General features: G+C 33.6%; 1 protein-coding gene across 2 annotated transcripts; it reads left to right on the top strand.

Moving 5' to 3' along the window:
* Positions 1 to 1,141: 1,141 nt before the first annotated feature.
* LOC120273357 (mediator of RNA polymerase II transcription subunit 33A-like) lies at positions 1,142 to 10,561 on the top strand. Of its 2 annotated transcripts, none has more exons than XM_039279985.1 (12): positions 1,142 to 1,422; positions 1,494 to 1,556; positions 1,896 to 2,249; positions 3,025 to 3,338; positions 3,447 to 3,538; positions 3,639 to 3,990; positions 4,514 to 4,721; positions 4,843 to 4,957; positions 5,144 to 5,311; positions 5,656 to 6,328; positions 7,775 to 7,981; positions 9,291 to 10,561. In XM_039279985.1, the coding sequence occupies exons 1-12, from the start codon at positions 1,169 to 1,171 to the stop codon at positions 10,382 to 10,384; spliced, it is 3,894 nt and encodes a 1,297-aa protein (XP_039135919.1). In that variant the 5' UTR covers positions 1,142 to 1,168; the 3' UTR covers positions 10,385 to 10,561. The 2 variants fall into 2 exon arrangements, with proteins under 2 accessions (XP_039135919.1, XP_039135918.1); XM_039279984.1 differs by having other exon boundaries at positions 1,494 to 1,604.
* The last annotated feature ends 16,636 nt before the right edge of the window (positions 10,562 to 27,197 follow it).

Raw genomic sequence — 27,197 nt, 5'->3', positions numbered from 1 at the left:
AGTGCTACCAACATTATCCCAAATGAGAATTTTTTTTTTTTTGAGAAAAGCGACAAGCACCAGAACGCAGGGACGTGCACGTGTGGGGAGCAAGGCTCAACACCGACCCACGTGCCTTCACCTTGTGTAGGACATGAGGTTCGATCTGGGGTCCTCTCTGAAACGAACACTCTATGCAAAGGATCCGATACTAATTGACCCAAAGGCCGTTGGTCCAAATGAGAATTTGAATCTCTTTTTTGTTTAAAAAAAATCAGAAGAAAGAAACCAAAAATCTCTCAAACTCAACTACACAACTGCTCCAATAATTTCTCAGTACGGAATAAATTTCGTTTTAATCCCAATAATATTTTATATCATCTGAAAATAATAAATATTGTTTAATTTTATTTATATATTGAGGATCATTCCGGCTCTCAAACCAACAACGGTTGAGGATGATCGAACCCGGTACGCAATCCATTATGGATCTTTATCAATGTAATTTGGGCCCCACAGTAAGGCCCGCAACTAACATTCTAACGCTACCCAAAACGATCTTCACATATACACCCCTGCAATATCTTAATATTGCACAGTCAGTTTTTATAAAATTTAGCAAAGTTCCACATTCTTATATTGTTTTATTTTGTGATAAATTCTTATATTTTCAATTTCTTTTATATAATTTTCATTTTAACAATTAATGTTTGTCAGAAATATAAGCTTAATAAAATCATTTTTCCCTGTAAAACATATCAATTTATTTTAAGAATATTAAATAACAATCAAAATATCTTATAAATGAACAATTTATAAAAATTGTTCCAATTTTGATAATATAAATTAAATTAAAAAAATCCTATTATTTTAATTGGTTCTTTAATTGAATGTATAAGCACATATTACTAAAATATTTTTTTGGGCTATTTATGCTTCATCAGCGAATAAAGGAAGCTATTTATACAATTTATTTTTTTTTAATTAAAAAAAATATAAGCTTGTAAATATAAGTTAACTATGAATATTTTCTCTTTATTCTCATTTTTATTTAAAATTATTCTCTCTTTTTATCATAGAGATATAAATTGAAGATTTTATAGGGATGTAAATATAAAATTATAGTGTCCATTTCTTCTTCTTCTTCGTTTGGTACCAAAAAGAGCGCTGCTGAGCGTTCAGAATCCAGATGGAGTCGGAGGTGCAGCTCCGAGTGCTCGCCGCCGCGAAGGCCCTCGAAAACCGGCGAGAGCCGCCGCTGGCGGTCGCCATGGACCTTGCGCGAAGCGTCGTCGATGGCCTCCCTAGCCCAGAGCTAGCTCACGCTATTGTCGCCGCTGTCTGCTCGCTGAACACCTCCCCCTCGATGTGGAAACTACTTGAGCAAGCCATTGTCTTTCGCTTCGTCTTGCCACTCCACGCGCTTGCTCTCCTCACTGGCAGGTTTGTCTTCCCATCTGTTTCCTCCGGTTTGTTCGGAGCGGCCTTTTGTTGACGCTTGGATTGGGGCTCAGGGTGGTGCCCAATCGGAAGGCGCAGCCGGAGGCGTACAGATTGTATCTCGAGCTCTTGAGTCGGTACGCACTCTCTCCACCGGCCGTGCCGGCGGGGCCTTGCAGAGATAAGTGTGTATTTTTTTCTCAGTCTTCAATTTGAATTGGAGTTTTGATTTTGGTATGTCTATTTTTGTTTCTTCATGTTGAATCGTGAAGTAGTGTTGTCTGAATAACTGTTCAAAAATGTTTATCTTTGGGCAATTTGTCTTCCATCTTGTAGTGGAATCGTGAATTAGGTTGTGATTGCTTGTGCAACCTGAAGTTGTCTCATACATATTGTAATTTATGTTTTTTGCTTCGATGATGCTATTTTTGCCAACCATAGAGTGCTTTCCAATGATAAATTTGTGAACTTTGCAGGATTGTTAAATCTGTTGGTGATGCTCTACAAATTTTTGAAAATTTTGGGTCTCAATGCATGGACTATGGGCACATGGTGGTATTGTTTGTTTTAAGTACTGTGACAACTTTAATCGATGGTGCCCTTGAAGACTGGGGTTTGAAATCAGTATCTGTAGAGAAGCATGATACTCTATTTGCTAGTGATGGATGGCAAGCTATGGATATTGATTGCAAAGGAAGTCTAAATGATAGGAGAAATGAACACCGAGAAAAATTACGTAGGAGTAACATTTTAATGGCTGTTGACGTGGTGGCAAAAATCACTGCAGATAAGAAAGCTAAAGTGCTTCTTCGTCTTGCTTATTTCAACATGTATGCAGTAGTCTAGCACTCAGTACTTGGAAATTATAAAAATATAACCTTTTCCTGAGTATATTTCATACTTCCTGACAAGATGATTTGATTTGTTGGCTTTTGAGCAATGCTGTGATGATTTATAGAATGAAAATTTGAACCATATTGGATGGTTACTATGGAACAATTAGTTGGTTTGCTGATATGGTTCCTGATTTGTTTGCTTTGTTATAGCAGTTATTATATTTTAGGATAAAAAGGACTTGTTTCTACCACAAACTGATTAGACATGTTCTATTATCCTGGAAAATATTGTTTCCTAAATTGCAATTGAGTGTAATGGATGCATATAGGTGGGAAAATGTTTCCTGGAATTGGACTACGACACTAGCAGCTTAGACGTGGATGATTTTTTAGTGCATATATTCGAATCTTAAAAAATATTTTGTTATGTCTGTATCAGTCATTAACGAGCTATTGCTATTCTTGAGTGAATAAAATATCTGTAACTTTTGTTCTTCTTTTTTATTTCTGTCTCAACTACATTCAGAATCAAAGCTATTTGCCAACATTGATGATTGTGTTAGCTTCTGAAGTCGTCATGCATGCTAAACTGGAGGTTCTTCTACTTATCATTTGCTATTGTTGTCTTTAAAGAATTAATTACATGTTTACAGGAAAAATATGAAATAATGAATGTTCTCTTTTTGCCTATTTGTTTAAGATTCCTTGATACAATTATTAGGTTGTATTTGTCTCGTAATTTACTAATTCAGGAGCTTGCAATTTGTAGGCCTGAAAGATTCAACAGCCTGCTGCAGAAACTGCAATATATTGAGGCTCAGAAATCAGCGTTGCAGAGTTTAGTCAGTGCAGATCAACTCTTGGTTAAGGTATCTGCAAATGTAAAGGAAGCTATGAGTGGGCCATACCACGTAGATAAGCACCATCTTCTTGGACTGGTGGACATTGGATCTCATGACTCCCATTTTTCCCTCAGTTCTGGTGTTAGTAGGGTTGCTTGTTGGGTTCCCTTTGATGTTTTCTTGGAGAATGCAATGGATGGAAAACTTCTTCATGCTATTTCTCCCCTCGAAATACTTACAGGTGTTTCTTGAAGAAAGTTTCTTTATATTTGAAACATTATTTTGTTTTTTATAGAAAACCTAAATTTGGACACCTTTCCTTGACCTTTCCTTTCAAACTACATCACAGAATTGATCAGGACGCTTCAAGTAATTAATCGGGCTAGCTGGCAAGAGACGTTCCTGGCTCTCTGGATTTCAGCTCTTCGATTAACGCAACGAGTTGAGATACGCTTGTCTTTGATCTTATCTTTTTGCCTCCGAAGAAACTCAACTAAATATCCCACTGACACTTCGGTGAATATTCTTGTTTTCATTCCAGGAGCGTGAGCCTTTGGAAGGACCTATGCCACATCTTGACTCCAGATTATGCATATTGTTGTCTATTGTTCCTTTGGCAATCCTTTCTATCCTGAAAGAAGATAGTGAAAAATCAAGCAGTACAAGGAATGGTAGTGAACATGGAACTGAAGGAGATCATTACACTTCAAGAAGAAATGGATTGGTTTCTTCACTTCAGTTACTGTCTCAATTTTCTGGGCTTTTGTCACCTCCCCCATATGTTGTCACTGCAGCTAATAATGCTGCAACAAAAGCAGCATCTTTCATTTCCAACATTAAGAATGGGAGTGGCAATCATACCAATACCAGTCAAAATGCTTCTGTCAATGCAGGTTTTCCTTTTGATTATACCATTTATTGCTATTTTTGATATGATGAAATTGTACTATTATATTATTTCTGGAGAACAAGGCATGATATATGTTCTTAAACGTGTGCACCCAGTCAGAAGTCTGTGGCAATTGAGTTCTCCATGGGCTTATATATATATTTTCTCTATTTGACAGAGCACATATCACTCCTCATCATTTGAGTTTTCTAAGTTGGCCGAATTTTAAGTGGAGAGCACAGCTTTAGAGTTCTAATCTGATACTTGCAGATGAGGAACTTGCTGGATCTGAATTTACAGACTGATAAACGTTCTATTAATCTGACTGAGTACATTGGAAATTCAATTATGCGTAATCTGATCTCATTTAAGATGTCTGCATTATTCCTGATTGTTCATTCCACCTTTCATTTTTGTTAAGTAGTTCATGATCATCCAATACTTGCTTTAGCCTGCTTCTATCTTTGTTTTTACTGAAGTACATTCTCTCTAATTCTCCTGTGCTGATTTTACTGCTAATACCACAGTTGGGAGCATGCTTCATCTAATAGTCGAAGCTTGCATTGCAAGGAAACTCATTGATACATCAGCCTACTTCTGGCCTAACTATGTGGTTGCCTCTGCACCATCAAAAGAGTCCTCGTCCTTTAATGAATCACCTTGGTTAACCTTCATGGAAGGAACCCCTCTATCTAGTTCACTAAAAAATGATCTTATGGCAACCCCTGCTTCAAGGTACAACTATATGAAAACTTTTTTACTTTATTTTTGGTAAATCATATATAGAGTGCTCTTCTTTTTCTTTACTTGTTGAACACTACCCCTCTTTCTAAGTTCCATACATTCTTGGCTTTAGGATAGCTGAACTTGAGAAATTATATAATATTGCACTAAATGGGTCAGAAGAGGAGAAACCTGCCGCTGCTAAGATTCTGTGTGGTGCAACTCTTGTCCGTGGCTGGAACATTCAGGTGAGAAATACTGGCTGCTCAACCGTATCAAACCAAGCATTTTACCTTTAGGATCAACTGACGCTATGTTTTTTTTTCTTTCCTTTTTTCTTAATAAAGCCAAAATTTAGTTAAGAATCTTCACAAATAACATATCCCTCAACTAGTCTGCTGGAAACTTACTAAATAGTGGCTTGATTGTGACAGGAGTATGTGGTATCCTTTGTGGTCAAGTTACTCTCGCCTCCTGCTCCACCTGGAATTTCCAAGACGGGGACAGGAAGTCATTTAATTGGTTATATGTCTATGCTAAATGCAGTTCTTTTTGGTATTTCTGCTATTGATATTCTTCATATACTATCTTTGTATGGCGCGGTAAGCAAACTTCCTATTCGTTATACACTTTTATGCAATTTTTTTTACCTAAACAGTTTCCTCCATTTAATTTATTGTTTCATCTTCTTGGTATAGCCAACTTTGCATAACATATAGGTATCATTACTTATAGTATAACATACTGATGATTATTTGGGCTTTGGCCTAGCTTTTTGAAACATTTTGCTTCCAGATCATTTGGTTGTGATTTCTGTTTTATGACTCATAAGATGATATGCAGTAGTGTATTGCATATGAACAAATGTAAATGCTGGTGCTTGAATGTGTCACCATTGTTTCTGTTTTCCAGTGTGTGACATTTATTTTTATGATCATGTCTTCAGGTTCCAGAAGTTGCAGCAGCTTTAATGCCACTCTGTGAGACTTTTGGATCATTGCCACCAACATCTAGTCACAAATCAAGCACTTCTGAAGAGACATCTGCTCATGCAGTTTTCTCGTGTGCGTTTTTATTTCTTATTCGTTTGTGGAAATTTTACAGACCTCCTCAGGAACACTGTATAGGGGGCCGTGGGGCGACTATCAGACTAGAACTAACTCTGGATTATCTCCTATTAATGCACAATAGTCGTGTTGGTTTGCAAAATCCCGCCTTCCCAGATAAAACTCTAGGCAATGCTGATCCACTCAATTTTTCATCAGGCCAACCTGTTTATATCGACTCATTTCCAAAGCTGCGTTCTTGGTACTTCCAGAATCAAGCATGTGTAGCGTCAACACTCTCGGGGTTGTGTAGCAAAAATCCTGTTCATCAAGTGGCCAATAAGATTCTGAATATGCTTTGTCGAAAAATGACGAATAGAGCAACCATGTCCAGTATCCCTGCATCAACATCTGGTAGCTGCATGACTGATTCACCTGGGAATTCAGCAGAAGATACTTGTCACATGCCCTTGCTTCCTGCATGGGAGGTGTTGGAAGCTATTCCCTTTGTTCTTGAAGCTGTTTTGACTGCATGTGCACATGGAAAGCTTTCTTCCCGTGACTTAATTACTGGTTAGATTCTTGCATTTCTTCAGGTCAATCCTTCAGATTTTCTACATATTGGTCATTGGTATACCGATGATCTTCATGTTTGAACGTATTTTACTAATGAAATGTTCTGGTACATATTTGAGCCTAAATATGGGCTTAATCATCTCGATATATGTGAAATGTCTTATTTCATGATATGCAAGTTACATCTGTGACCAAACTGATGGAAATTGATAATTGATCTAAGAAAATGGAGAGACTAGGTGAATGGTGTTATGAGGAATGGTGAAGATGAACCCTGTACTTGTCAAAAGATTGATGATTTTGTTTTCTTGTAGAAAAATTTCTAAATGCTTTGATTGGGAGCTTAAAAAATCTTTTAGACATTGGAGCCAGGATACATATGCATATTTGGATGCTCATGTAGCTCTCCTTTAATAATGTTAGTTCTAATATGAGTTACTTTTAGATATAGGTGTGGTTCTTGGATGCTCATATAGCTCTCCTTTAATAATAATATTAGTACTAATATGAGTTATGTTTAAATATAGGTGTGGTTCTATTACTGTTTCTCCTTGAAACTTATGTCTATAAGTTTAGCTTTCACACTAGTTATTTATTTTAATTCAACAGATGCCCGTGTAAGTAATATTGGCCATTATGGGAATATGCTTATGAAGGCTCTTTATTTTTTCTTTCTACTTCTCTATTTAACTTAGACTTGTAGGAGTGTGGGATCTGAGGTGCTCAGAAGTTTTTCCCCCAAATTTCTTTTAGATGAACTTGGTTTCTGATGATTAGTAGTATTAGTACTCAAATTTAAGGTTCCATGTGGAAGGAACTAAACACAGAGAATTTGCATCATAGGCTATATCTTCTTTCCTAACAAATCTTTCATAGACTCAGAAAGCAAATAATTCAAGGATGCTTTCTTATGTTAGCAGCAAACCAATTGTATTATCTGAGGCTGATTCTGTCACGTCCCAGCCCCACAACCGGGCCCGCGGACAGATCGGCCGCATCCAATGGGACTGGGCCCCACTGGGTGCAAGGCCTCAGTCTCGACCTGGTCAGAGTCAACCCTAACAAGCAGATATGAACAGTAACGGGCTCCCAAACAAGCTCAGTCAAAGTCAAGGTGGTCAACTTGGTCAGCAGCTCCATTGTAAAAGATATTACAGATTCGGCCCGAAAGTTTAAGCTAATAGAATGAGAGACCTAGGCTTATACATGCAAATCCAAATTAAGCTGATGTGTCATTATTTGTTACTCTAATATCGTCCACACTTCTAATTTCTATTATGGCATTAACATAGCATTCCTTATAGCATTATGAGGCTTTTTTGCATTATTTGCTGTTTCTGTTTTAAGAGATTTAATTGTAGCATACTGTATACATTTACCATTCAGGACTTCTGTGAGATGAACATTTGGCTCTTCAAAGCTTACCTGTTTATATTAATGCAGGCTTGCGGGATCTTGTGGATTATCTTCCTGCTTCGCTAGCCACCATTATAAGCTATTTTTCAGCAGAAATTACCCGTGGCATTTGGAAACCTGTTTCAATGAATGGCACTGATTGGCCTAGTCCTGCAGCAAACCTTCTCTTAATCGAATCAGAGGTGAAGGAAATTCTTACATCTGCTGGGGTTCATGTTCCCAGCTTTCATGCAGGTATGCGAGTCTGCTCCTTGGGTTTTGTTTTTCTTTATGGATTGATTTATACTAAGTGCATGCCTTCTGAATGACCTTAGAAATCAGCCGGGTTGAAATTGTGAAAGAATATAAGATTTTAATTGTCTGTTTTCATTTAATTTCTTTAAGTTCGTGTACTATGTCTTCTTCAATGTCATTAAATCCTTGAGAGCATCATTCTACATCAGAATACTAAGCTGTCAATGCTGGTCATTTTGGAAATTTTATCATGTGTTAAAGATTAGTTGTTAGTTCAGATGGAGCATGTTTTTAATTGTGATTGCTTGAATTAAATTTTAACTTGGACAGGTCATGTGTATTAGATTAAATAATAGTCCCATGCTGGTTTAGTTAGGAAAAGTGTATATGAATATATATAAGTTTAGGTCTCTCATCCTATAAGCTTTAGCTTTTGATTAATTAAACCCTAGATAATGTGTTTAGTTGCATCTTATTGTAATATTACGTTGTTTACAACCTTTCTATATGCGTATTTGTTTAGGAACTCATGCTTGTGTTAGCAGAGCATATCAATTTATTGGTTCTGCACAAGGTCAAACCAAATTTGTGATGAATTATTTTATATCAGTGAACAAAATTGTGCAAAGGCTGAATTCTTATTGAAGAGCAGGCATATGTATTCAACTCGCCGTGGATTGTGTGAATGAAAGAAGGGTGTCTGTTTTTTGGATAGAAGAATGAAAGTTCTCCAGAAATATCTTGGGTTTGATTATTGTTTTGGTTCAATTATCCATTTGATGAATTTCCTGATCCCTCAGAATATTTCCATTATATACAGTAGAACGGAAAAAATCAAGTGGAAGATCATATAGGCATCCATAACTGATACTCTCATCTTCCTCTTCCTCTTCAATTTGAGACTTCTTTATTTATCGGAAGACTTGCATGTGTCTCTAGAAGTTGTCTCAGGCAAATGTTTTCAATTTGACAGTAATCACTATGCTTGATAATCCGCCTTCTTCATTGTTTTCACAATATAATTATCGTGGAGACGCAGATAGGATTCTCTTCTTTTTCTACAAATGCTTGGTCACCAGATATGATCATTTTCTATATATTGAATATAATTGTAAATGCTGCAGTTGAATGAAAATTGTTAATATAAGTTCAACATTATCAGAGTTTGGTTAAATTAAACTTAAGTTTTTCTCAGGCTTTGTTCATTCTGGTTTTAGCAAGCTCATGCAAGTTGTGTATTACTTATTTATATGGTTACAGTTTAAGAAGATTTATATAAAATTAACTTAAACTGAACATGATTTTGCAGGTGGAATGTCGGTGATGCTTCCACTTCCAATGGCAGCCTTGGTCAGTTTGACAATAACATTTAAGCTTGACAAGAACCTAGAATACATCCATGGAGTCATTGGGCCAGCTCTGGATAACTGTGCATCAGGCTGCGCATGGCCTAGCATGCCCATTATCGGTTCCTTATGGTCTCAAAAGGTTCGCAGGTGGCACAACTTCATAGTCTTCTCATGTGCGCGATCTCCCTTCAGCTATGACAAGGAAGCCATTACCCAGCTTGTCAGGAGCTGCTTCTCATCTTTTCTCGGATCATCCCCGACTTCAAGTTCTCACATGACATCCCGTCGAGGAGTCAATGGACTATTAGGCCAAGCCTTCACCGACCAAGGGGTTCGGCTTCCCATAGCCCCCGGATTTCTGTATCTACGTTCATGCCGAGCTTTCCATGACACTCACTTTGTAACCAATCTGATTCTTGAGCTAGTGGTTGAGTTCGCACACGAGTTAGGAAGATCATGGTCCTGTGGAGGGCTTGCGCGTTTAAAATCCAGCAAAATCTCACTTGCTACGGCAGCAGCACAAGTCAGAGAAGTGGCCACAGTTGGTGCATGCCTTCTCTGTATAGCTGGTGGGGTGTTACTCGTCCAGGTTTTATACGAAGAGACACTTCCGACCTCGTTGCTATCAGTAACAGAAGGCAAGCTACAAGACCTAAGTCCAACTGCCCGCATTCTCGAAGGTTACGCGATGGCATATATGCTTGTACTCTCTGGTGCCTTTGTGTGGGGTGTCGGTGACACCTCCCCGGCATATACTTCCTTGTTCTCTTCCAGGCGTGCGGCGACAGTTGATAAACACATGGACTTCATTGCCCGTGTTGTAGATGGCAATGTCACTCTTGGATGTGATCCTGCAACATTTAAAGCGTACGTATCATGCCTGGCGAGCCTGTTGGTTGGTTTTGTTCCGACGTGGGTGCCGGAGATGAAACAGGACACTCTAAGAAGGCTGGCTAATGGTCTTAGAGGTTGGCATGAGTGTGATTTGGCCCTTTCTCTTCTGGAAAGAGGTGGTGCAGATGCCATGACTTTTGTGGTTGAATCTTTATTGTGATCACAACATGGTTCCTCGGAATTGGAATCATTATTCCTAAAGAAATAACTAAGTTGATGCTTTCTGAGGGGTTCCAAAGCATGGATTGAATAATGTGTTTTGATGACTTTGTCTTGATCAGTGATTTGGATCCCCTGATTATATAAATATAAATGAAATTTTTATAGTATTGCATCATATCTCTCTCAAAAGTTCGATATATGCTTTCACACCTATTTTCTGGGTTTTTTCTTCACAAACCCTGAGGAGGGACTTGCTGTATAGCCACCTCAAGAATAACCTTTTGAATTTTCATCTAATACTATGATTTTTTATCCACTTTGAATTTGGTGTTATTTTAGTTTGGAAGAAAGTGAAAATATCGAAACATAAGAATTTAAAAGATGGAAAGCTTTAAAATTCTAGAAATTGAATGAATTTGGAAAACTTGTCATTAGAATCCCAAAGTTTTAATTTTTCAGTGAGTAATAAAAAAGATTGTGGTATGTATTAATGTGTAATATTATTTTATTTTATTTTATTTTTTTGGTGTCTTTTGAGTTGTTCTCCTATTAGTTATTGTTTGATTAATATTTGCCTTCCTTAATTTCTCGTAAATATTTTATGTATACTATTATAATTATGATAATTAAAAATACTTTATATGGAGCGATGCTATTTTTATTTTCCGAATAGATTTCCTCATTAACTTCTTATCCACATCATCATCCACATCATCATCCATCCATGTCATTATCTTTTATACAAACTTTAAATTTAAATCTTTAAAATTTTTAAATTCTTTAATTTTTTTTAAAAAATTATAAAACTATATTTAAAATTTTAAACTCAAATACTACAAAATCTAATTAAAAAATTTAAATTTATAATTTAGATTATAAAAAAATATTACTAAAGAACCTATTCAGAAAATCTATTCAGTAAAAATATTATTATTTAAAATTTTAAATTATATGTTTTGGCACAAAGAGTAATGATATTTTAACCGAATAGATTTCCCGAATGACGTGGATGTTAAGTTGGCATTCATTTCAGCACGTCATTATTTCTTTATTAAAAAAATAATAATTTTTCTTTATTATCTAAATCCTAAATTTAAATATTTAATCATAAATGATAAATCGAAAACCCCTCCCTAAACCATAAACTAAAAATCACAAATCCTTGGGGGTTTGTGAGGGGTTTGTGATTTCTTGTTTAGGGTTTAGGGCATAAGATTTAGGGCTTAGGATTTAGGGTTTAGAGTTTAGTATTTATTATTTAGGGTTTAAAATTTTAGATTTTTAGGTTATAGATTTTGTAGTATTTGGGTTTGTGATTTTATATATAGTTTTATAATTTTTTTTTAATTTTAAGTATTTAAGAATTTTTAAAGTTCAAATTTGAAGTTTAAATAAAAAAAAATAATGACGTGGATGACAAATTGGACATCTACATCATTCGAGAAACCTAAAAATAGCATCACTCGTCACTCACATAAAATAATATAGAAATGCAATATCGATTCCTCTTCAAATTTAGGATTTAGGATTCTTTTGTCTCAGCAGTCAAATTTTAATAGGCAGGATATTCCTTCGTTCCAGAACCGGGAGAGATTAGTTCATTCAACAGTGCTTCTCCGAATTCCCAAATCGGTTTCACAGAATGCCAGCAATTGCTCGTCTCTCCACTATTCTCCGCAAGACTACCTCCTTCTTCATTGACTCATGCGGCCTTTCTCTGGCCACCGCCATCGCCGTAACTTCCAAGCTCAACTCGTTCTCCCGATCCCTCGACTACGACTCCATCAACCTCCGTGGTAAGTCTGTGCTCGCCTTCTTCCAATCCTATTGCTTTTCTCATTCCCAGATCTCCAAGATCATGTCCAAGTACCCACGCTTCCTCATGTCCAACCCCACCCGTACGTTTCGGCCCAAGATAGAGTTCTTTCTTCGCTCTGGTTTCTAATAGCAAACAAGAAACACAAAAATACCCAGAACCTCTCAAAGATCAAGCAAAGAATAGAGACATTCAGACGAAGAAGAAGAACAGTAACACAACACTACTGACATTCACACATTCCATCAATACTCACTTACCTCCACTCACCATACCATCCATTTTCTTATATTAGTTCACCATACAAAGCACTTTAATAAAGACAGACTACACCATTGACTAGAGACTCATATATCTAAACATGGTTAAGTCTAACCTGCTTACACACAACACACATATGCCTAGAACTAAGATACCAACCCTTGATGAATAAATCATGACCCTTCACTTTAATCTTCAGATTCCCTCCAAGACTAACATGAATACCAGACTTTGACTAAACAAAGTTCTCATAAGTCTTTCATATTTCGACTTCAGCAGCTGCTCCTCTGCAGCCTTCATTCATGCCAACATTTCCCCCTCTTGATTGAAGGCTGTAAATTCCTAATTGATCTCTGAGCCTGCAGAATTTCTTGGCTTCCAAACACTTTGTGAAAATGTCAGCTAATTGGGCATCAGTATTGCAAAAGTTCAATACAATTTTGTTTTCTGTCACAAGTTCACGAATGAAATGGAACTTCACATCAATATGTTTTGTCCTTCCATGTAGCACTGGATTCTTTGCAATTGCAATGCACGATTTGTTATCACACCAAACTCCAATTTGTTCATTACTCTGCACACCACAATCTGATAGAATCCTTTTAAGCCACATACTTTGACAACAAGTACTGCACAAGGCCACATACTCTGCTTCTGTTGATGAGAGTGTAACAATGTCTTGCTTTTTTGATATCCAAGAAACAATTCCAGATCCTATTGTAAATGCAGCTCCCGTGGTGCTTCTTCTGTCTACTAGACTACCACCCCAGTCACTGTCTGAATAGCACATTAGCTGACATTTAATTCCTTTCTCATAATAAATTCCAAAATCAGTAGTACCTGCAAGATATCTGAAGATTTGTTTTGCTACTCCAAGTTGATTCTTTGTGGGTTGGTGCATGAATCTAGACAGTAAATTGACCGAAAAAGCAATGTCGGGTCTGGACTGTGTCACATAGATCAACTTTCCAATTAACTTCCTGAAACCAGTGATATCTGCATATTCAGCTTCTTCAAACAAACTTATTTTTGAGCTTGGACTTAATGGAGTGACAGAGGGTCTGCAATTTATCATATTATAGCTCCTTAAGAGATCTTCAACATATTTCTTCTGTGATACATGAATTCCATATTCATTCTGCACAATTTCCAGTCCCAGAAAATATGACATCAAACCTAAATCATTCATTTCAAAGGTGTTCTACATGTCTTCTTTGAATTTGATTGTCATATCCAGTGAGGATCCCATATAAATCACATCATCCACATAGATGCACACTAGCAGAATTTCTCTTTTGTCATTGATTTTTGTATACAATGTATGTTCAGTAAGACTTCTCTTGAACCCTTGCTGCTGTAGATAGGCATCAAATTTTTCATACCAAGCTCTTGGAGCTTGCTTTAGTCCATAGAGAGCTTTGTTTAATTTATAGACCATCTGTTCCTGTCCTTGGATTCCAAATCCTTTGGGTTGCTCAATGTAAACTTCCTCTTCAATTTCACCATTCAGAAATGCTGACTTGATGTCCAGTTGGGAAATTGGCCAATCTCTATATGCAGCTAATGCCATAAGAAGCCTAATTGTGTCCATCCTTGCAACAAGAGCAAAGATTTCTTCATAATCTACTCCATGTTCTTGAGTGTAGCCTTTAGCTACTAATCTGGCTTTGCATTTATCAAGTTCACCATTGGCTTTATATTTTCTTTTGAAAATCCACTTTGCTCCAATCACTTTCCTTCCTGCTGGAAGATAAGTCAATTCCCACGTGTTATTCCTTTTAATTGCAGCTATCTCAGCCTCCATTGCTTCTCTCCATTCAGGAATTTTATGTGCCTCTTCAAATGTCACAGGATCAGAAACTGTCAGTGCAAAAGAACATTGTTCATAAATTTCCCTCAGAGATCTAACTCTAGCAGGTGGTGTGATATCACCATCATTGCTGCTTGTAACATTCTAAATTTCAGTGTTTGAGTTTTCTGCAGAAACTGTGTCTCTCCTGTCAATACTTGCTGTTGTATCATTTCCTGAATTGTTGCAAGGAATTTCAACTGCACCAGCTGAATTTTTCCCAGAATTCTCACCAATGAGAGAAGAGCATGGTAAAACAACTCTATGATCATCTGAGTTGCTTAGATTCCATTCCCAATATTTATGTTCATCAAAAACAATGTCCCTGCTAATAAGAACTTTACTGGTGAGGGGATCAAACAGCCTGTAAGCTTTAGAATCAATGCAATAACCAACAAATATACATTTTTGAGCTCTAAAATCAAGCTTCTGTATTTTCTGAACTGGAATTTTTGAATATGCAATGCATCCAAAGGTTCTTAAATGTGATACATTAGGTTTGACTCTAAACCATGCTTCATGTGGTGTCCTGTTTATGACAGCTTTAGTAGGAGATAAATTTGATAAATATACTGCTGTAGAAATGGCTTCTGCCCAGAAACAAATTGGAAGTTGTTTGCAATTTAACATGCTTCTGGCTCTCTCTACAAGGGTTCTATTTTTCCTCTTAGCAACACCATTTTGCTGAGGGGAATAGGGAGCTGTAAATTCATGCTTAATTCCATAATTTTCACAGAACACCTTAAATTGGTTGGACATGTATTCTTCCCCCCTATCTGTTCTCAAGACTTTTAATTTTTTATTTGATTGTCTTTCAACTAGAACCAGGAATTTTTGGAAACAATTGAGAACTTCATGTTTATTTTTAATGAAATAGACCAAACTCATTCTACTAAAATCATCAATAAACAGTAAGAAATACCTGGTTCCTCCAAGAGAATTTACTTGCATAGGATCACATAAATCTGAGTGAACTAGCTACAACCTTTCTTTTGCTCTCCAGGACCTTCCAGAAATGAATGGATGTCGAGACAATTTACCATATATGCAAGGTTCACAACTTGTAATCTGCTTGACTTTTGGTAGGCCAATGACCATCTGTTTCTGATTAAGAAATTGAAGACTTTGGTTGTTCAGATGACCAAACCTGTTGTGCCATAGCTGGGAGTTTTCTTCTTCTGACACTGCGACATGTGACTGTCCAACTTGAGAGAATTCCACTGGAAATAGATTGTTTTTGTTCTGATTTATCACCATCACTTGATCACCAGTCTTACCATCAGTAATGCAGCACTTTCCATTACCAAATACTAACTGATACCCATTTGTGACTAGTTGACCCACACTAAGAAGATTGTGAGCTAGACTAGGTACAAACTGAACATTGTGGATAAATCTTGTTTCACCATTTTCTGTATTCACTATCACTGAACCTCTACCTGCAACTTGTATTTCCTTATTATCTCCCAGTTTCACAACATGTCTTTGATTCTCATCCAAGCTATGGAACAGTTCCCTTCTTCCTGTCATGTGACCTGAGCACCCACTGTCAAGAAGCCATACTGAAGGCACTGATAATTCTGTTTCATTGTGTGCCATAAATAGACTTCCAGAATCATCACTTGTCTTTTTATCACTATTAGAGCTTGAGCCTTCTTCCATGTTTCTATCTCTATACCAACAATTTGATTGTATGTGACCAAATTTTTTACAATGATAACATTGCACATTTCTTAAATTACCTCTTGTAGGTCTCTGAAATGATACTTGAGTGCTTTGTTCTGAAAAACTGCTGCTCTGGTTTCCTTCCACATTTGGACCATCACCAACAAATCTACCTATACCTCTATAATTACTCCTGCCTCTTCCTCTGAAGAAATTCCTTCCTCTGCCACGAGTGTAATACCAATTTTGATTTATAATTGGCTCTTCTTTTACAGCTAATGCCTTTTCTTCTGAATTTATCACAAGGGCCTTCTCAGTAGGAGTGTCATCCTGTCTCATCAGTAATGATTCATGTGCTTGTAGTGATCCAGCAATCTCATCCATGGTGATCGTCGTGAGATCCTTAGCCTCACCAATTGCTGCAACAACAAAGTTATATTTTGGTCCTAGGCTCCTTAGAACCTTCCCAACTGCAAGAGATTCCGGCAATTCATCTCCCAAGTTTCTCATATGATTGCATAGCTCATTCACTCGTGCAATATAGACTTGAATCCCTTCATTCTCCTTTTTATGAAGATTTTCAAAAGACTGTCTCATAGCTTGAATTCTCAAGGCTTTGATCTTAGGATTTCCTTGAAACTGAATTTGAAGAGCATCCCATGCCTCTTTGGCAGATTTAGCAGCAGCGATTCGAGAGAACAAAGAACGATGCACAACCTATTGGATTAAAAACAGGGCATGTGCATCCTTTTGCCTATTCTCTTCAACCTTGATTTCATCTTTAGAAAATCCTTTTTCAATCACTTGTCATAACCCATTGAACTTAAAAAGAGTCATCATCATAATGCTCCAGTGATCATAATCCTCTCCATTAAATTGAGGAACAGATAGTGGAGAGAAACCTGAAGAACTACTGCTTGAAGTCATTATAAACAAATGAAGAAGATACCTCAAGGATGCGGGAGATCTTCAGCCGAGCTCTAATACCACTTTGATAGCAAACAAGAAACACAAAAATACCCAGAACCTCACAAAGATCAAGCAAAGAATAGAGACATTCAGACGAAGAAGAAGAACAGTAACACAACACTACTGACATTCACACATTCCATCAATACTCACCTACCTCCACTCACCATACCATCCATTTTCTTATATTAGTTCACCATACAAAGCACTTTAATAAAGACAGACTACACCATTGACTAGAGACTCATATATCTAAACAGGGTTAAGTCTAACCTGCTTACACACAACACACATATGCCTAGAACTAAGATACCAACCCTTGATGAATAAATCATGACCCTTCACTTTAATCTTCAGATTCCCTCCAAGACTAACATGAATACCAGACTTTGACTAAACAAAGTTCTCATAAGTCTTTCATAATTCGACTTCAGCAGCTGCTCCTCTGCAGCCTTCATTCATGCCAACAGTTTCAACCCCTCCGACCTCACCAAGATCATCTCCTCCAACCCCAACATCTTGGTATCCAGCTTGAATAACCGCATCATCCCTTCCCTTGAATTCCTCAAAACCATCCTCCACACCGATGAGGAAGTTGTCGCCGCCGTCAAACGCTCAACCCAGATGCTCCACGTCGATCTCAAAGCCAAAATATCGCCCAAAATCAAAACCTTGCAAGCCATTGGCGTCCCTCTCGTGAACATTGCTAAACTTGCAAAAACCAACCCTTCAGTGCTCATGCAAAGCACTTCCCGGTTTGGTGAGTCTGTGGAGAGGGCAGTGAGTTTAGGCTTCAGCCCCTCTGATGCCAATTTCATTCGTGCTTTACATTCGGTATCTGCCACTAGTGTGGCAAACTTTAAGAGGAAGGTGGAGGCTTGTAAGAAATTTGGTTTGACAAAAGATAAGATACTTTCTTTGTTCAAAAAGAATCCCAGGATAATGAATCTGTCTAAGAAGAACATCAGGAGGAGTTTTGGCTTCTTTGTGGAGAAGTTAAACTGGAAACCTGAGGTTGTGTTTTCATACCCTGTGCTCCTGATGTTAAGCCTTGAAAAAAGAATTGCACCACGAGCCTATTTGTGTGAGACGCTAGCATCAAAAGAGTTATCATTAACAGAGAAAGGAATTACTCCTCAGATGTTTCTTCTAACTGAAGATGACTTCATCCGTAAATATTTGAAATGGTGTGAAATTAAGTGTCCTGAATTATTGGAAGCTTATGTGGCCATGAAGCGACGACAATGACTAATTAGTAGCGTAGCTGGAGCCTGGAGGTTAATAAAATTATTTATTAATTAGAGTTATATTTCATATTTACTTTATCATTTTATCATTTATCTTCTGTTTATTTTTTACTCTTTGATCCCGCATGGTATATCATAGGCCACTGATTGCTTTGGAGAACGATTCTATCATACCAAATGTGATTCCACTTGTTCTGTTTGATGTCATAAATTTTACATTATCACGTATATAATATGGTATTGTATATGCAACTAATAACTCATCTTTAATATAAACATTTATATAAATTTCCATAGATATATTATAAATATAAAAATATAATAAAGCCAGAATATTTACCGAATACCCTTGAAGATTTATTTCTTATTTCCTCTTATCTTTCTCTTCTTCTTCTCTTCTGTATAACAAAATATATAAGTGAAAAGGGTATTTATTGGCTTATAAGAGTTGAATGAACGGCCAGGATTGATCTGATCTGATAATCTAAAATACCATGGTAGGTGAAATGATAACAGTATTGAAGTCTACTTCAGTACCACATGGGTTGTTGCAGTGTGGTGGCTGCTACAACAACATCTAGAATGTTGCTACAGTAATGCCGACTGCTACAGAATTATTGCTACAGTAGACATTCATTTGTAATATTCATAACATATAGTTCTATTTTTTATGTCCATTGTTTATTTGTTTGTTTATAAAAAATCTGAATAGGTCATATTGCTTTTCTTGGGCCAAATTTAAATAAATAAGTTGGAGGCCCCCTGAGAAATAAATCCAACCACACTTCATAAAATGATGATGGTGCACGTACAGCTCCAACCAGACCTACATCACTGCAGTAAGAAAGTGTTATTCTGATTTCAAAGATGTCCCACATACTAAACAATTTATCTATTAAGTTTGTTAATAATACATCATTTTTGCTCTGATGTTAAGAATACATACAAAATAAATATTATTTGATTACTTTTATTGATTCTTTAACAACATGAAATGGATAATCACTTGTTACTAAAACTGCTTTTGAGGCAATTTATGGATCATCAACAAATAAGCAAACTATTTATATATAATAAAATTAATTTTGGAAAATAAATAAATATATATTATATAAATTTTTAATATTTTTTTTGAAAACTGCAGCTCCCATTGCATGGACTATGGGCACATGGTGGTATTATTTGTTTTAGGTACTGTGGAAAATGGTCCACTTGAAGACTGGGGTTTGAAATCTGAATCTCTAGAGAAGCATGGTACTCTATTTGCTTGTGATGGATGGCAATCAATGGATATTCATTGCAAAAGAAGTTTAAATTATAGGAGAAATGAACACTGAGAAAATTTCGTTGGTGTTGAGTGTTGAACTGTGACCGCTGGAATTAAATTTTAACTCTGTCAAAATTTATAAGTATTTGAGTAACTAATTGTCCAATATTGGTTAAGTTGGTAAATTTGTATATGATTATATTAGCTTGGGTCTCTCATCCTATAAACTTAAGCTTTTTCATTTAAAAGTCAAACCAAGACAATATGTTATGTTTACATCTAATTGTAACATTACCTTGTTTATAACCTTTCTATATGTTTAGGTGCTGTTTGTTTGCAATGAATGGAATTGAGGAGGAATTAGTTAGGAATGAGAATAAGGGGGAATGGATTAGGAATTGAAGAAAAACTGTGTTTGGTTGGAGGGTATGGAAGAGTAATTCATTGGGAATGGAGAAAGTAAAAAAAAGAAATATGTGGGAAATGTCTTTTATGCCCTTATTGAGTGAATATTAAATAAATAAATATATTAGTTAATAAAATTATTTTATTTGTAATATGTTATCATTATTGTTATAATTTATTTAATTTATTTTTTATAATTAATTTTACAATTAATCTTTTTTATTATTGTTATCATTTTATAATATGTGGGAAATGTTGTTTTTTTACAATGTTATATTGTTATTTTTATTATTTTATAATTAATTTAATTATTTTATTATTATTATTATTATTATTATTATTATTATTATTGTTGTTGTTGTTGTTTTGTTGAATGACCAAAGGAGAAAGGAAAAAATGACAAAATTTGGATGGGAAAGCATTTAATGTCAGGGGTAAAATGAACATTTTATGATCCGGATTGGGCATTCCTCATGAAAATGGGATGAATGGCAATCAACCTTCTCCCCTCATCTCATTCCTCATAGATTCCTCCCATATTCCCAAGCCTTCCAACCAAACAAAGCATTGGGCCCATTCCCACTCCATTCCCAATCCAAACCTTGCAAACAAACATCACCTTATTTGTTTAGGAACTCATGCTTGTGTCAGCTTTATTGGTACTGCACTAGGTCAGACCAAATTTGTGATGAATTAGTTTATATCACAGTGAACAAAATTGTGCGAAGAGTGAATTCTCATTGAAGAGCAGGCGTGTGTATTCAACTCACTGTGGATAGTGTGAGTGAAAGAAAGGTGTCTGTTGTCTTTTAGGATAAAAGAATGAAAGCTCTCCAAACAGAGAAATATCTTGGGGTTGATTAATGTTTTGGTTCAGTTATCCATTTTATGAAGTTTCTAAAACCCCAGAATATCTTCATTAAATAATGTAGAACGGTGGCATCGATAACTAATAATATCATAATCCTCCTCAATTTGAGAATTCTATATTTATCAGAAGATTTGCATATTCCCTTTGAAGTTGTCTCAATTAAGTGTTTTAAATTTGACAATAATCACCATGCTTGATAATCTGGCTTCTTCATTGCTTTGGCAATATAATTATTCATGGAGACATTATCACTGATTCTATATATCAAGTGTAATTTTAAATACTACAGTTGAATAAAAAACATTAATATAAGTTCACCATTATCAGAATTACATGATTACAGTTCAAGAACTTCATATATTGAACATGATTTTGCAGGTGGAACTACGTCGGTGATGTGTTTAAGCTTGGCAAGAACCTAGAATACATCCATGCAGTCCCCGGTGAGCTTGTTGGTTGGTTTCGTTTCAGCATTGGTGCCGGAAATGAAACAGTACACTCTAAGAAGATTGTATAGTGGTCTTAGAGGTTGGCATGAGTCTTATTTGGCTCTTTTTCTTCTAGAATTATATATTGTTGTGATTACTGTGATGCAACATAGTTCCTAATTGAAGGCAAGATACCCCACAGAATTAACAAAGATGGTGTTTTCTGAGGGTCCCAAAGCATGGATTGAATAATGTTTTTGATGAATTTTGTCTTGATCAATGATCTTGATCTTCTTGTTTTGGATCTACTGATTAGATAAATAATATAAAATGAGAATTATAGTATTGCATCATATCTCAATCAGAGTACTAGAATGCTGGGCATTGTTGGGCAAGTGACATACAGAGATCATTGTTGTTTTGTTTTGAAAAAACAGTATTTATATTAGCATATGGATGTTTTTGTTGGGGTCTTCTGGACAATTCACATGCACTTCTTCTGTTGTTTGATATGGTCCCCAGATGAGTTGGATTCCAACTTTAAAGATAAAAAAAAGGGTTTTAGGCTATGCTGGCTTGGTTTAGCTTTTTGTTGGTGAGGGGACTCTAATAGTGATAAATGTTATGTCTCTCTCTCTCTCTCTCAAGCTCTTATCCATTCCATTCTCTTTTGGTGAAAGTCATGATTGATCCCTCAAATTATGTTTCAATGTTTGTTTAAGTCTATGAACCCAAGAAAATTATTATTTTAATCCCTAAATTACATGATATATTTTCTTTTAATCCTTTCAATCTTGAATTGTTTTAATTTTTAATGCATCTGACAAAAAAAAAATCAAAGTGAATAAGTGTATTTATTTTTTTTCTTTTATCTCTGATCCAATGACCACAAGTGGTAAACTAATCAAAATCAAATATGGAAGTTTTATAAAAAAAATAATTTTTTTAATAAAAGTGTTTATATATATATATATATTCAAACTCAAAATCATTTATTATATGACCCAAACAGATATGTTGGCAACATAAGTATATTTTTAAAGATTAAAAAAAAAAAATATCTGTGTGATTTAAAATCAAAGTAATTTTGTTTTTCATATTCAATGATCAGTTAAAATAAGCATTTTGATATTATTTAGAAAATTGTATAAGCTTTTGATACATGGTAGAGTGAAAGTAAATTAAATAAAAAAGAAATTTCTTTTTTTTTTACCCAAAGAAGTGCTTTTCTTTTCCTTTTTTTTTTATCTCATGTTTGAACACTCTTTTGATCATATCCCATCTCATCTTTCCTTTTCTTCCTGCTGTCTCTGCTGTTGTGCAGTGCATTTTTTTATCTAATCTTTCTCTGTGAAAAGGTATTTGTTTTATACTGATTTCCCCTTTTTCTAAGGGCTTGTTCATAAAAAATGACTGCTTTCTTGTATTTATTTATTTATTTATTTTACATGAATTTATTTTAAAAATTAAATTTTTAATTATTTATAAAATTTAACTTTATAATTATATCATTATTTCATCATCTCAAATAAATAAACTTCATTCATCATCCTTAGCTTTTGTAGCCACATGAATTGTATATATTTCAAACGATTGAGTATAAATTTTTGTTTATTCGCTTTAAATTAAATATTTATATTTTTTTTAAAGAAATTATTAATATCATCTTTTCAACTTTATCATTTTGTCAAAAAAATCCCTAGATTATTTCATATCCTCAAAAAGTCTTTTCTTTTTTTGAATATCTTATTTTACAATACTTTTGTCAGAAATGTTACTCATTCATTTTAAACGAAAATACAAAATAGTAAACAAAAAACTAAGATATTAAATATTAAAAAACTAACATTAAATAAAAACATTACATTTTAAATAAAAACTTATGTAATTAAATGTAAACGCACAATGTTAAATAAAAAAATACTGAATAAACGAGATATACATTTCAAAAGGGAGGCAAAATTAGATTTTTAAATAAAATAAACTGATGCAGGGACTGAAAAATAAGTAAACTGAAAATGGAGAGATTAAAGGAGAAATTGATATGTCAGAGGGACTACAGGGGATAGTTAAAAAATTATAAGGACTAACAAATAATTTTTTTATTAGGATAAAAAAATCATATATTTTATATATCCATGAGATCAAGTATTGTTAAACAAACATCAGATATAAATAAAAAAAATACATATATTTTATAAACTATTTTTATCTAATGATTTAATTTCAATGCAAAGTGCAAACACTGAAAACTAGAATTAATTGGTTTAATAAATGAAAAAAAAAAAAAAAGTAAAGTTGAGATAGTGTGAAACAAATGGGAAAATTGGGATTATATGGTGCTCTTTTTACTGACACATTCCTTATTTCAGTGCAAAGGATAAATAGATGGTGCACATGGTGGGCATAGCTTTTACAAGGCCACACAATCTCTGGTCATGTCCTTTGTGTTTCTCACTCTTGTTCATCCTTTTTGCATTCCTCCATCACCACTCATTTTACCTACTAAAAATTATGTATCAAACCCTAGACATCGTTTACTTAAGAAAAACCATATATCGAACCCTCGATCTCCGTGCTCTCGGCTTATTTTTAATTTTTGTATTTATATAATTTTTTAACAACTTGATTTATGATTTGGCAATATAATCTCATTAATTTTTTTCATGTGTATTTCAATCTATTTTTTGTTTTATATTATTTTGTTGATAAACTATACTTGTTTCCGTATGAAGGATTTATACGTTTCTCTTTTTTTTTTTTCAAAAAAATAAGATATTTCATTACAAAATTATGCTCACTAAGTGTTAAAATAGCTTTGTCACCTGTTCTATTAGAAACATAGATTATTTGGTTCATCATATTCATGCATTTATAATCTATGTGATTATATTGATATTAGTGAAAGATGTTTTATTTTCTTACTTTTGCACATTTTCATTAATTCATAAACAATTTTTATATAATTCATAGAGTCATACACCTCAATTGCATTTCTTCGTATATGAGAAGTCTCTTAATAAAAAATCAACATATTGTTTGTTTTAAAGTGAAAATTTATCTTCTTGTTTTTCCCATTTTTTGCTTTTTATTTTTTGTAATTTTATTGAATGAATTTTTTTATATTTATTATAACATGTTTTTTTTTTTTACCTACATGAGAATACACATGAATCATATATTGATAAAATCATTAGATATTTAAACTATTAGATCATATTCAAAAATTAATATTTTTAATTCATAAAATTTAATAAAATCATAAAATAAAAAAGCATTGTTTTTACAATTTTGTCATTGCTCAATTCAATACTTTAATATATATATATATATATAACAAAATATCATTTGACATCTGTAAATAATGAAAAATAAAAAAAATTAAAATGTACATATTGAAGTTGGAATTTAGAGAGAAAGACTGGTGGAGAAGATGTAGCAATATAGGGACTATTGGATGGTGATTCAACTGACCCAAAGACATCCTCAAATTCGAAATCTACCGTTGTCCCTAGATAAAATGTCCTCTCTATATATATATATATATGTATATGAGTCAATTAACAAAACCGATAAAGCTAATAATAAATTATAAAAAAATATTTTTTTTCGCTTTTGCCAAATGGGATGTGAAAAATTATTAAAATTATAATTTTCTTTTACAGTGAATGCCTTTTTATAATTATAATCATTGAGCTAAATTTTTATATTCATTATAGTTTTATTATCTTATAAAACAATTAAATTTAATTATTAAAATAGAAAAATTAAAACCTGTAAGCAATTTTCCCTCCTACTCTTTTCTTTTCTTAAATGAACATTTATTTCTACAAACTAAATAAATTTGCACAAAAAAGATATAAAATAGAACCTATCCTCAAACTACATTTTAATGCCCACTTACGATATAACTTTTTTTATGAATAAATATTATATAACTGATTTGGTTTTTATTATTTACTATTTATTTATTTCTTTACTAGATAAATATATAGAAGCTCCTCGTCTTGGTCATGACAGTCTGCTATGATACTAAACAGGTTTTTTTTTTTATAAAAATCATACTAACAAGTTTGTTGATGAAAAAAATAAAATAAAATGAAAAATAATGAATTGAAAGGTACAGTGGTTTTAAAGCATAGGGAAAATAATGAATTAGAACGCATAGACTTTTTGGAGTTCTAAATACAAGTCATCTATTATATTCCAAAAAAGAAATACATACATTATAAATAAATAAAATCAATAAAAAAAAAAAAAAAGTAATTTGGAAGGCAAGGATCTTATGCTCATCAATAGGCAAGCCCCCCCTCCAATCCATGTCGGCTACCTCATAAAGAAGCCAAAGACTGTTATTTAAAATTCCCAAAACACCCTTTCTTTTGTGATTATTTGCAATAAGAAGCCCCAAATAAAATTATAAAAAAAAGCCAATTTTTATGTTGAAGTTTCCATTAAATAGTATAAAAGTTTTGTCATATTGTGTGACTTTATTGTATTCCAAGCTTACTTACCATCAACCAACCAAACCCATGTGGGTCATTTATTATTTAAAAAAAAAAAACCCTAAAAACTAAAAAGTTTTGAGCATTCCTCATGATGGTGGCTTTTGGTTACCTTTCCTTCAAGAGATGGATTTCTTCTCTTGTGTTGTTCTTATTATTATTATTATTATTATTATTATTATTATTATTATTATTAATTTTTTATTTTTTTTGCTTTTTTTAGGGTTTAGAGCTTGGCCTCTATTTATTTATTTTTTAAAAAGGAAATTAAAATATTTAAATAAATTTGCCAAAAGTTTTCCATTAAAAAAATGATTATTTTAAAATTAATAAATAAAGCTCAATCAGTCACCGATAAATTATAATCAACTTTAGTCTATGATTATTATTAATTATAAAATATTATAAATTTAAGGGATTTTTGTATGGTGTATCATACAACACTATTTTTTATAAAAAAAAATAAAATTAGAATTAAAGTTGGTTGTTGTCAATCATAAAGAAAGTTTTAATATTTAAAGGACTTTGCTAAGATGTCTCATGGATCATTAATTGGTTATTGGGAAATTAAATAATCAATCTAAAAATTCAATGATTTCTCTAAGACATACCATAGATGGATAGCCTATTATTAATTACAGAAAAATTATCACTAAATTTATTCTCATGATAATTCTCAACCATCAGTAGTTGGATGAAAAACTTTAACTTTAAGTTAAAAAAAAATAGTAAGTAAAATTCAGTGGCTTGTTTACCAAAAAAAATTATCACATATTCTTTTGTATAAGTAATTTAAAATTCTTATATTAAACAAGAGTGGAAGAATATTGGTGTAATTTTTTTTAGATTTTTCAAAATTAATAAAATAAGAGTTTGATAAATATAGATTTTCTATGCTGGTGAATTTTGATCTATTGATATCGTGTCTTTTACAAATGATATTTATATCATACTGAAAATACTAATTCAAATCTCAGCTTAAGCAGAGTAAGAGAATAAATGCAATAAGAGATTAATTTTATACATATGCACATTTCTAAAGTGGCTTGTATATATTTTATTAAAAAAATTATTCAAATAATCATCATAAAATAACAGAAATTTTCAAAAAAAATCATGAAAACTGTGGTGGAATTCTTGGTACCACTATCCCACACAAATATGAGTGTCAATCATAAGGGGCCCAAAAAAGAAAAAGAAAAAAATTAAATATTTTTTTTTTAAAAAAAGAGATGTTCAAAATCTAAATGATAACTTCTATACTAAGAGAACACTGTTGGAGAATTTGGAGACATTTGAATAATTTTTTTTTAATTTAATTTGTTTCAAAATCTTTCTTTTGCTTGTGGGCCTAAGATTGAAGAATAAATTGATTAATTGTTTCCCATTTTGGTTGTATAAATGTTTGTGTTTTTTTTTTTAAAAAAAAATTGGGGATTGCTATTTCATTTTGATGATTTATTTATTTATTTTTGGTAGGTGACAATTGTTGTATTAATTAATCTATTTTTCACAATTTTTTTTCCAA

Source organism: Dioscorea cayenensis, chromosome 12 (genome assembly GCF_009730915.1).
Source record: "Dioscorea cayenensis subsp. rotundata cultivar TDr96_F1 chromosome 12, TDr96_F1_v2_PseudoChromosome.rev07_lg8_w22 25.fasta, whole genome shotgun sequence".
Classification (NCBI taxonomy): Eukaryota; Viridiplantae; Streptophyta; class Magnoliopsida; order Dioscoreales; family Dioscoreaceae; genus Dioscorea; species Dioscorea cayenensis.
This window is presented reverse-complemented; position numbering and strand designations above follow the sequence as displayed.

Coding starts and splice junctions, on each gene's coding strand:
- LOC120273357 (XM_039279984.1), top strand. CDS start 1,169: ATGGAGTCGGAGGTGCAGCTCCGAGTGCTCGCCGCCGCGAAGGCCCTC. Junction 1,423..1,493: donor CTTGCTCTCCTCACTGGCAG/GTTTGTCTTCCC, acceptor ATTGGGGCTCAG/GGTGGTGCCCAATCGGAAGG. Junction 7,982..9,290: donor TGTTCCCAGCTTTCATGCAG/GTATGCGAGTCT, acceptor ATGATTTTGCAG/GTGGAATGTCGGTGATGCTT.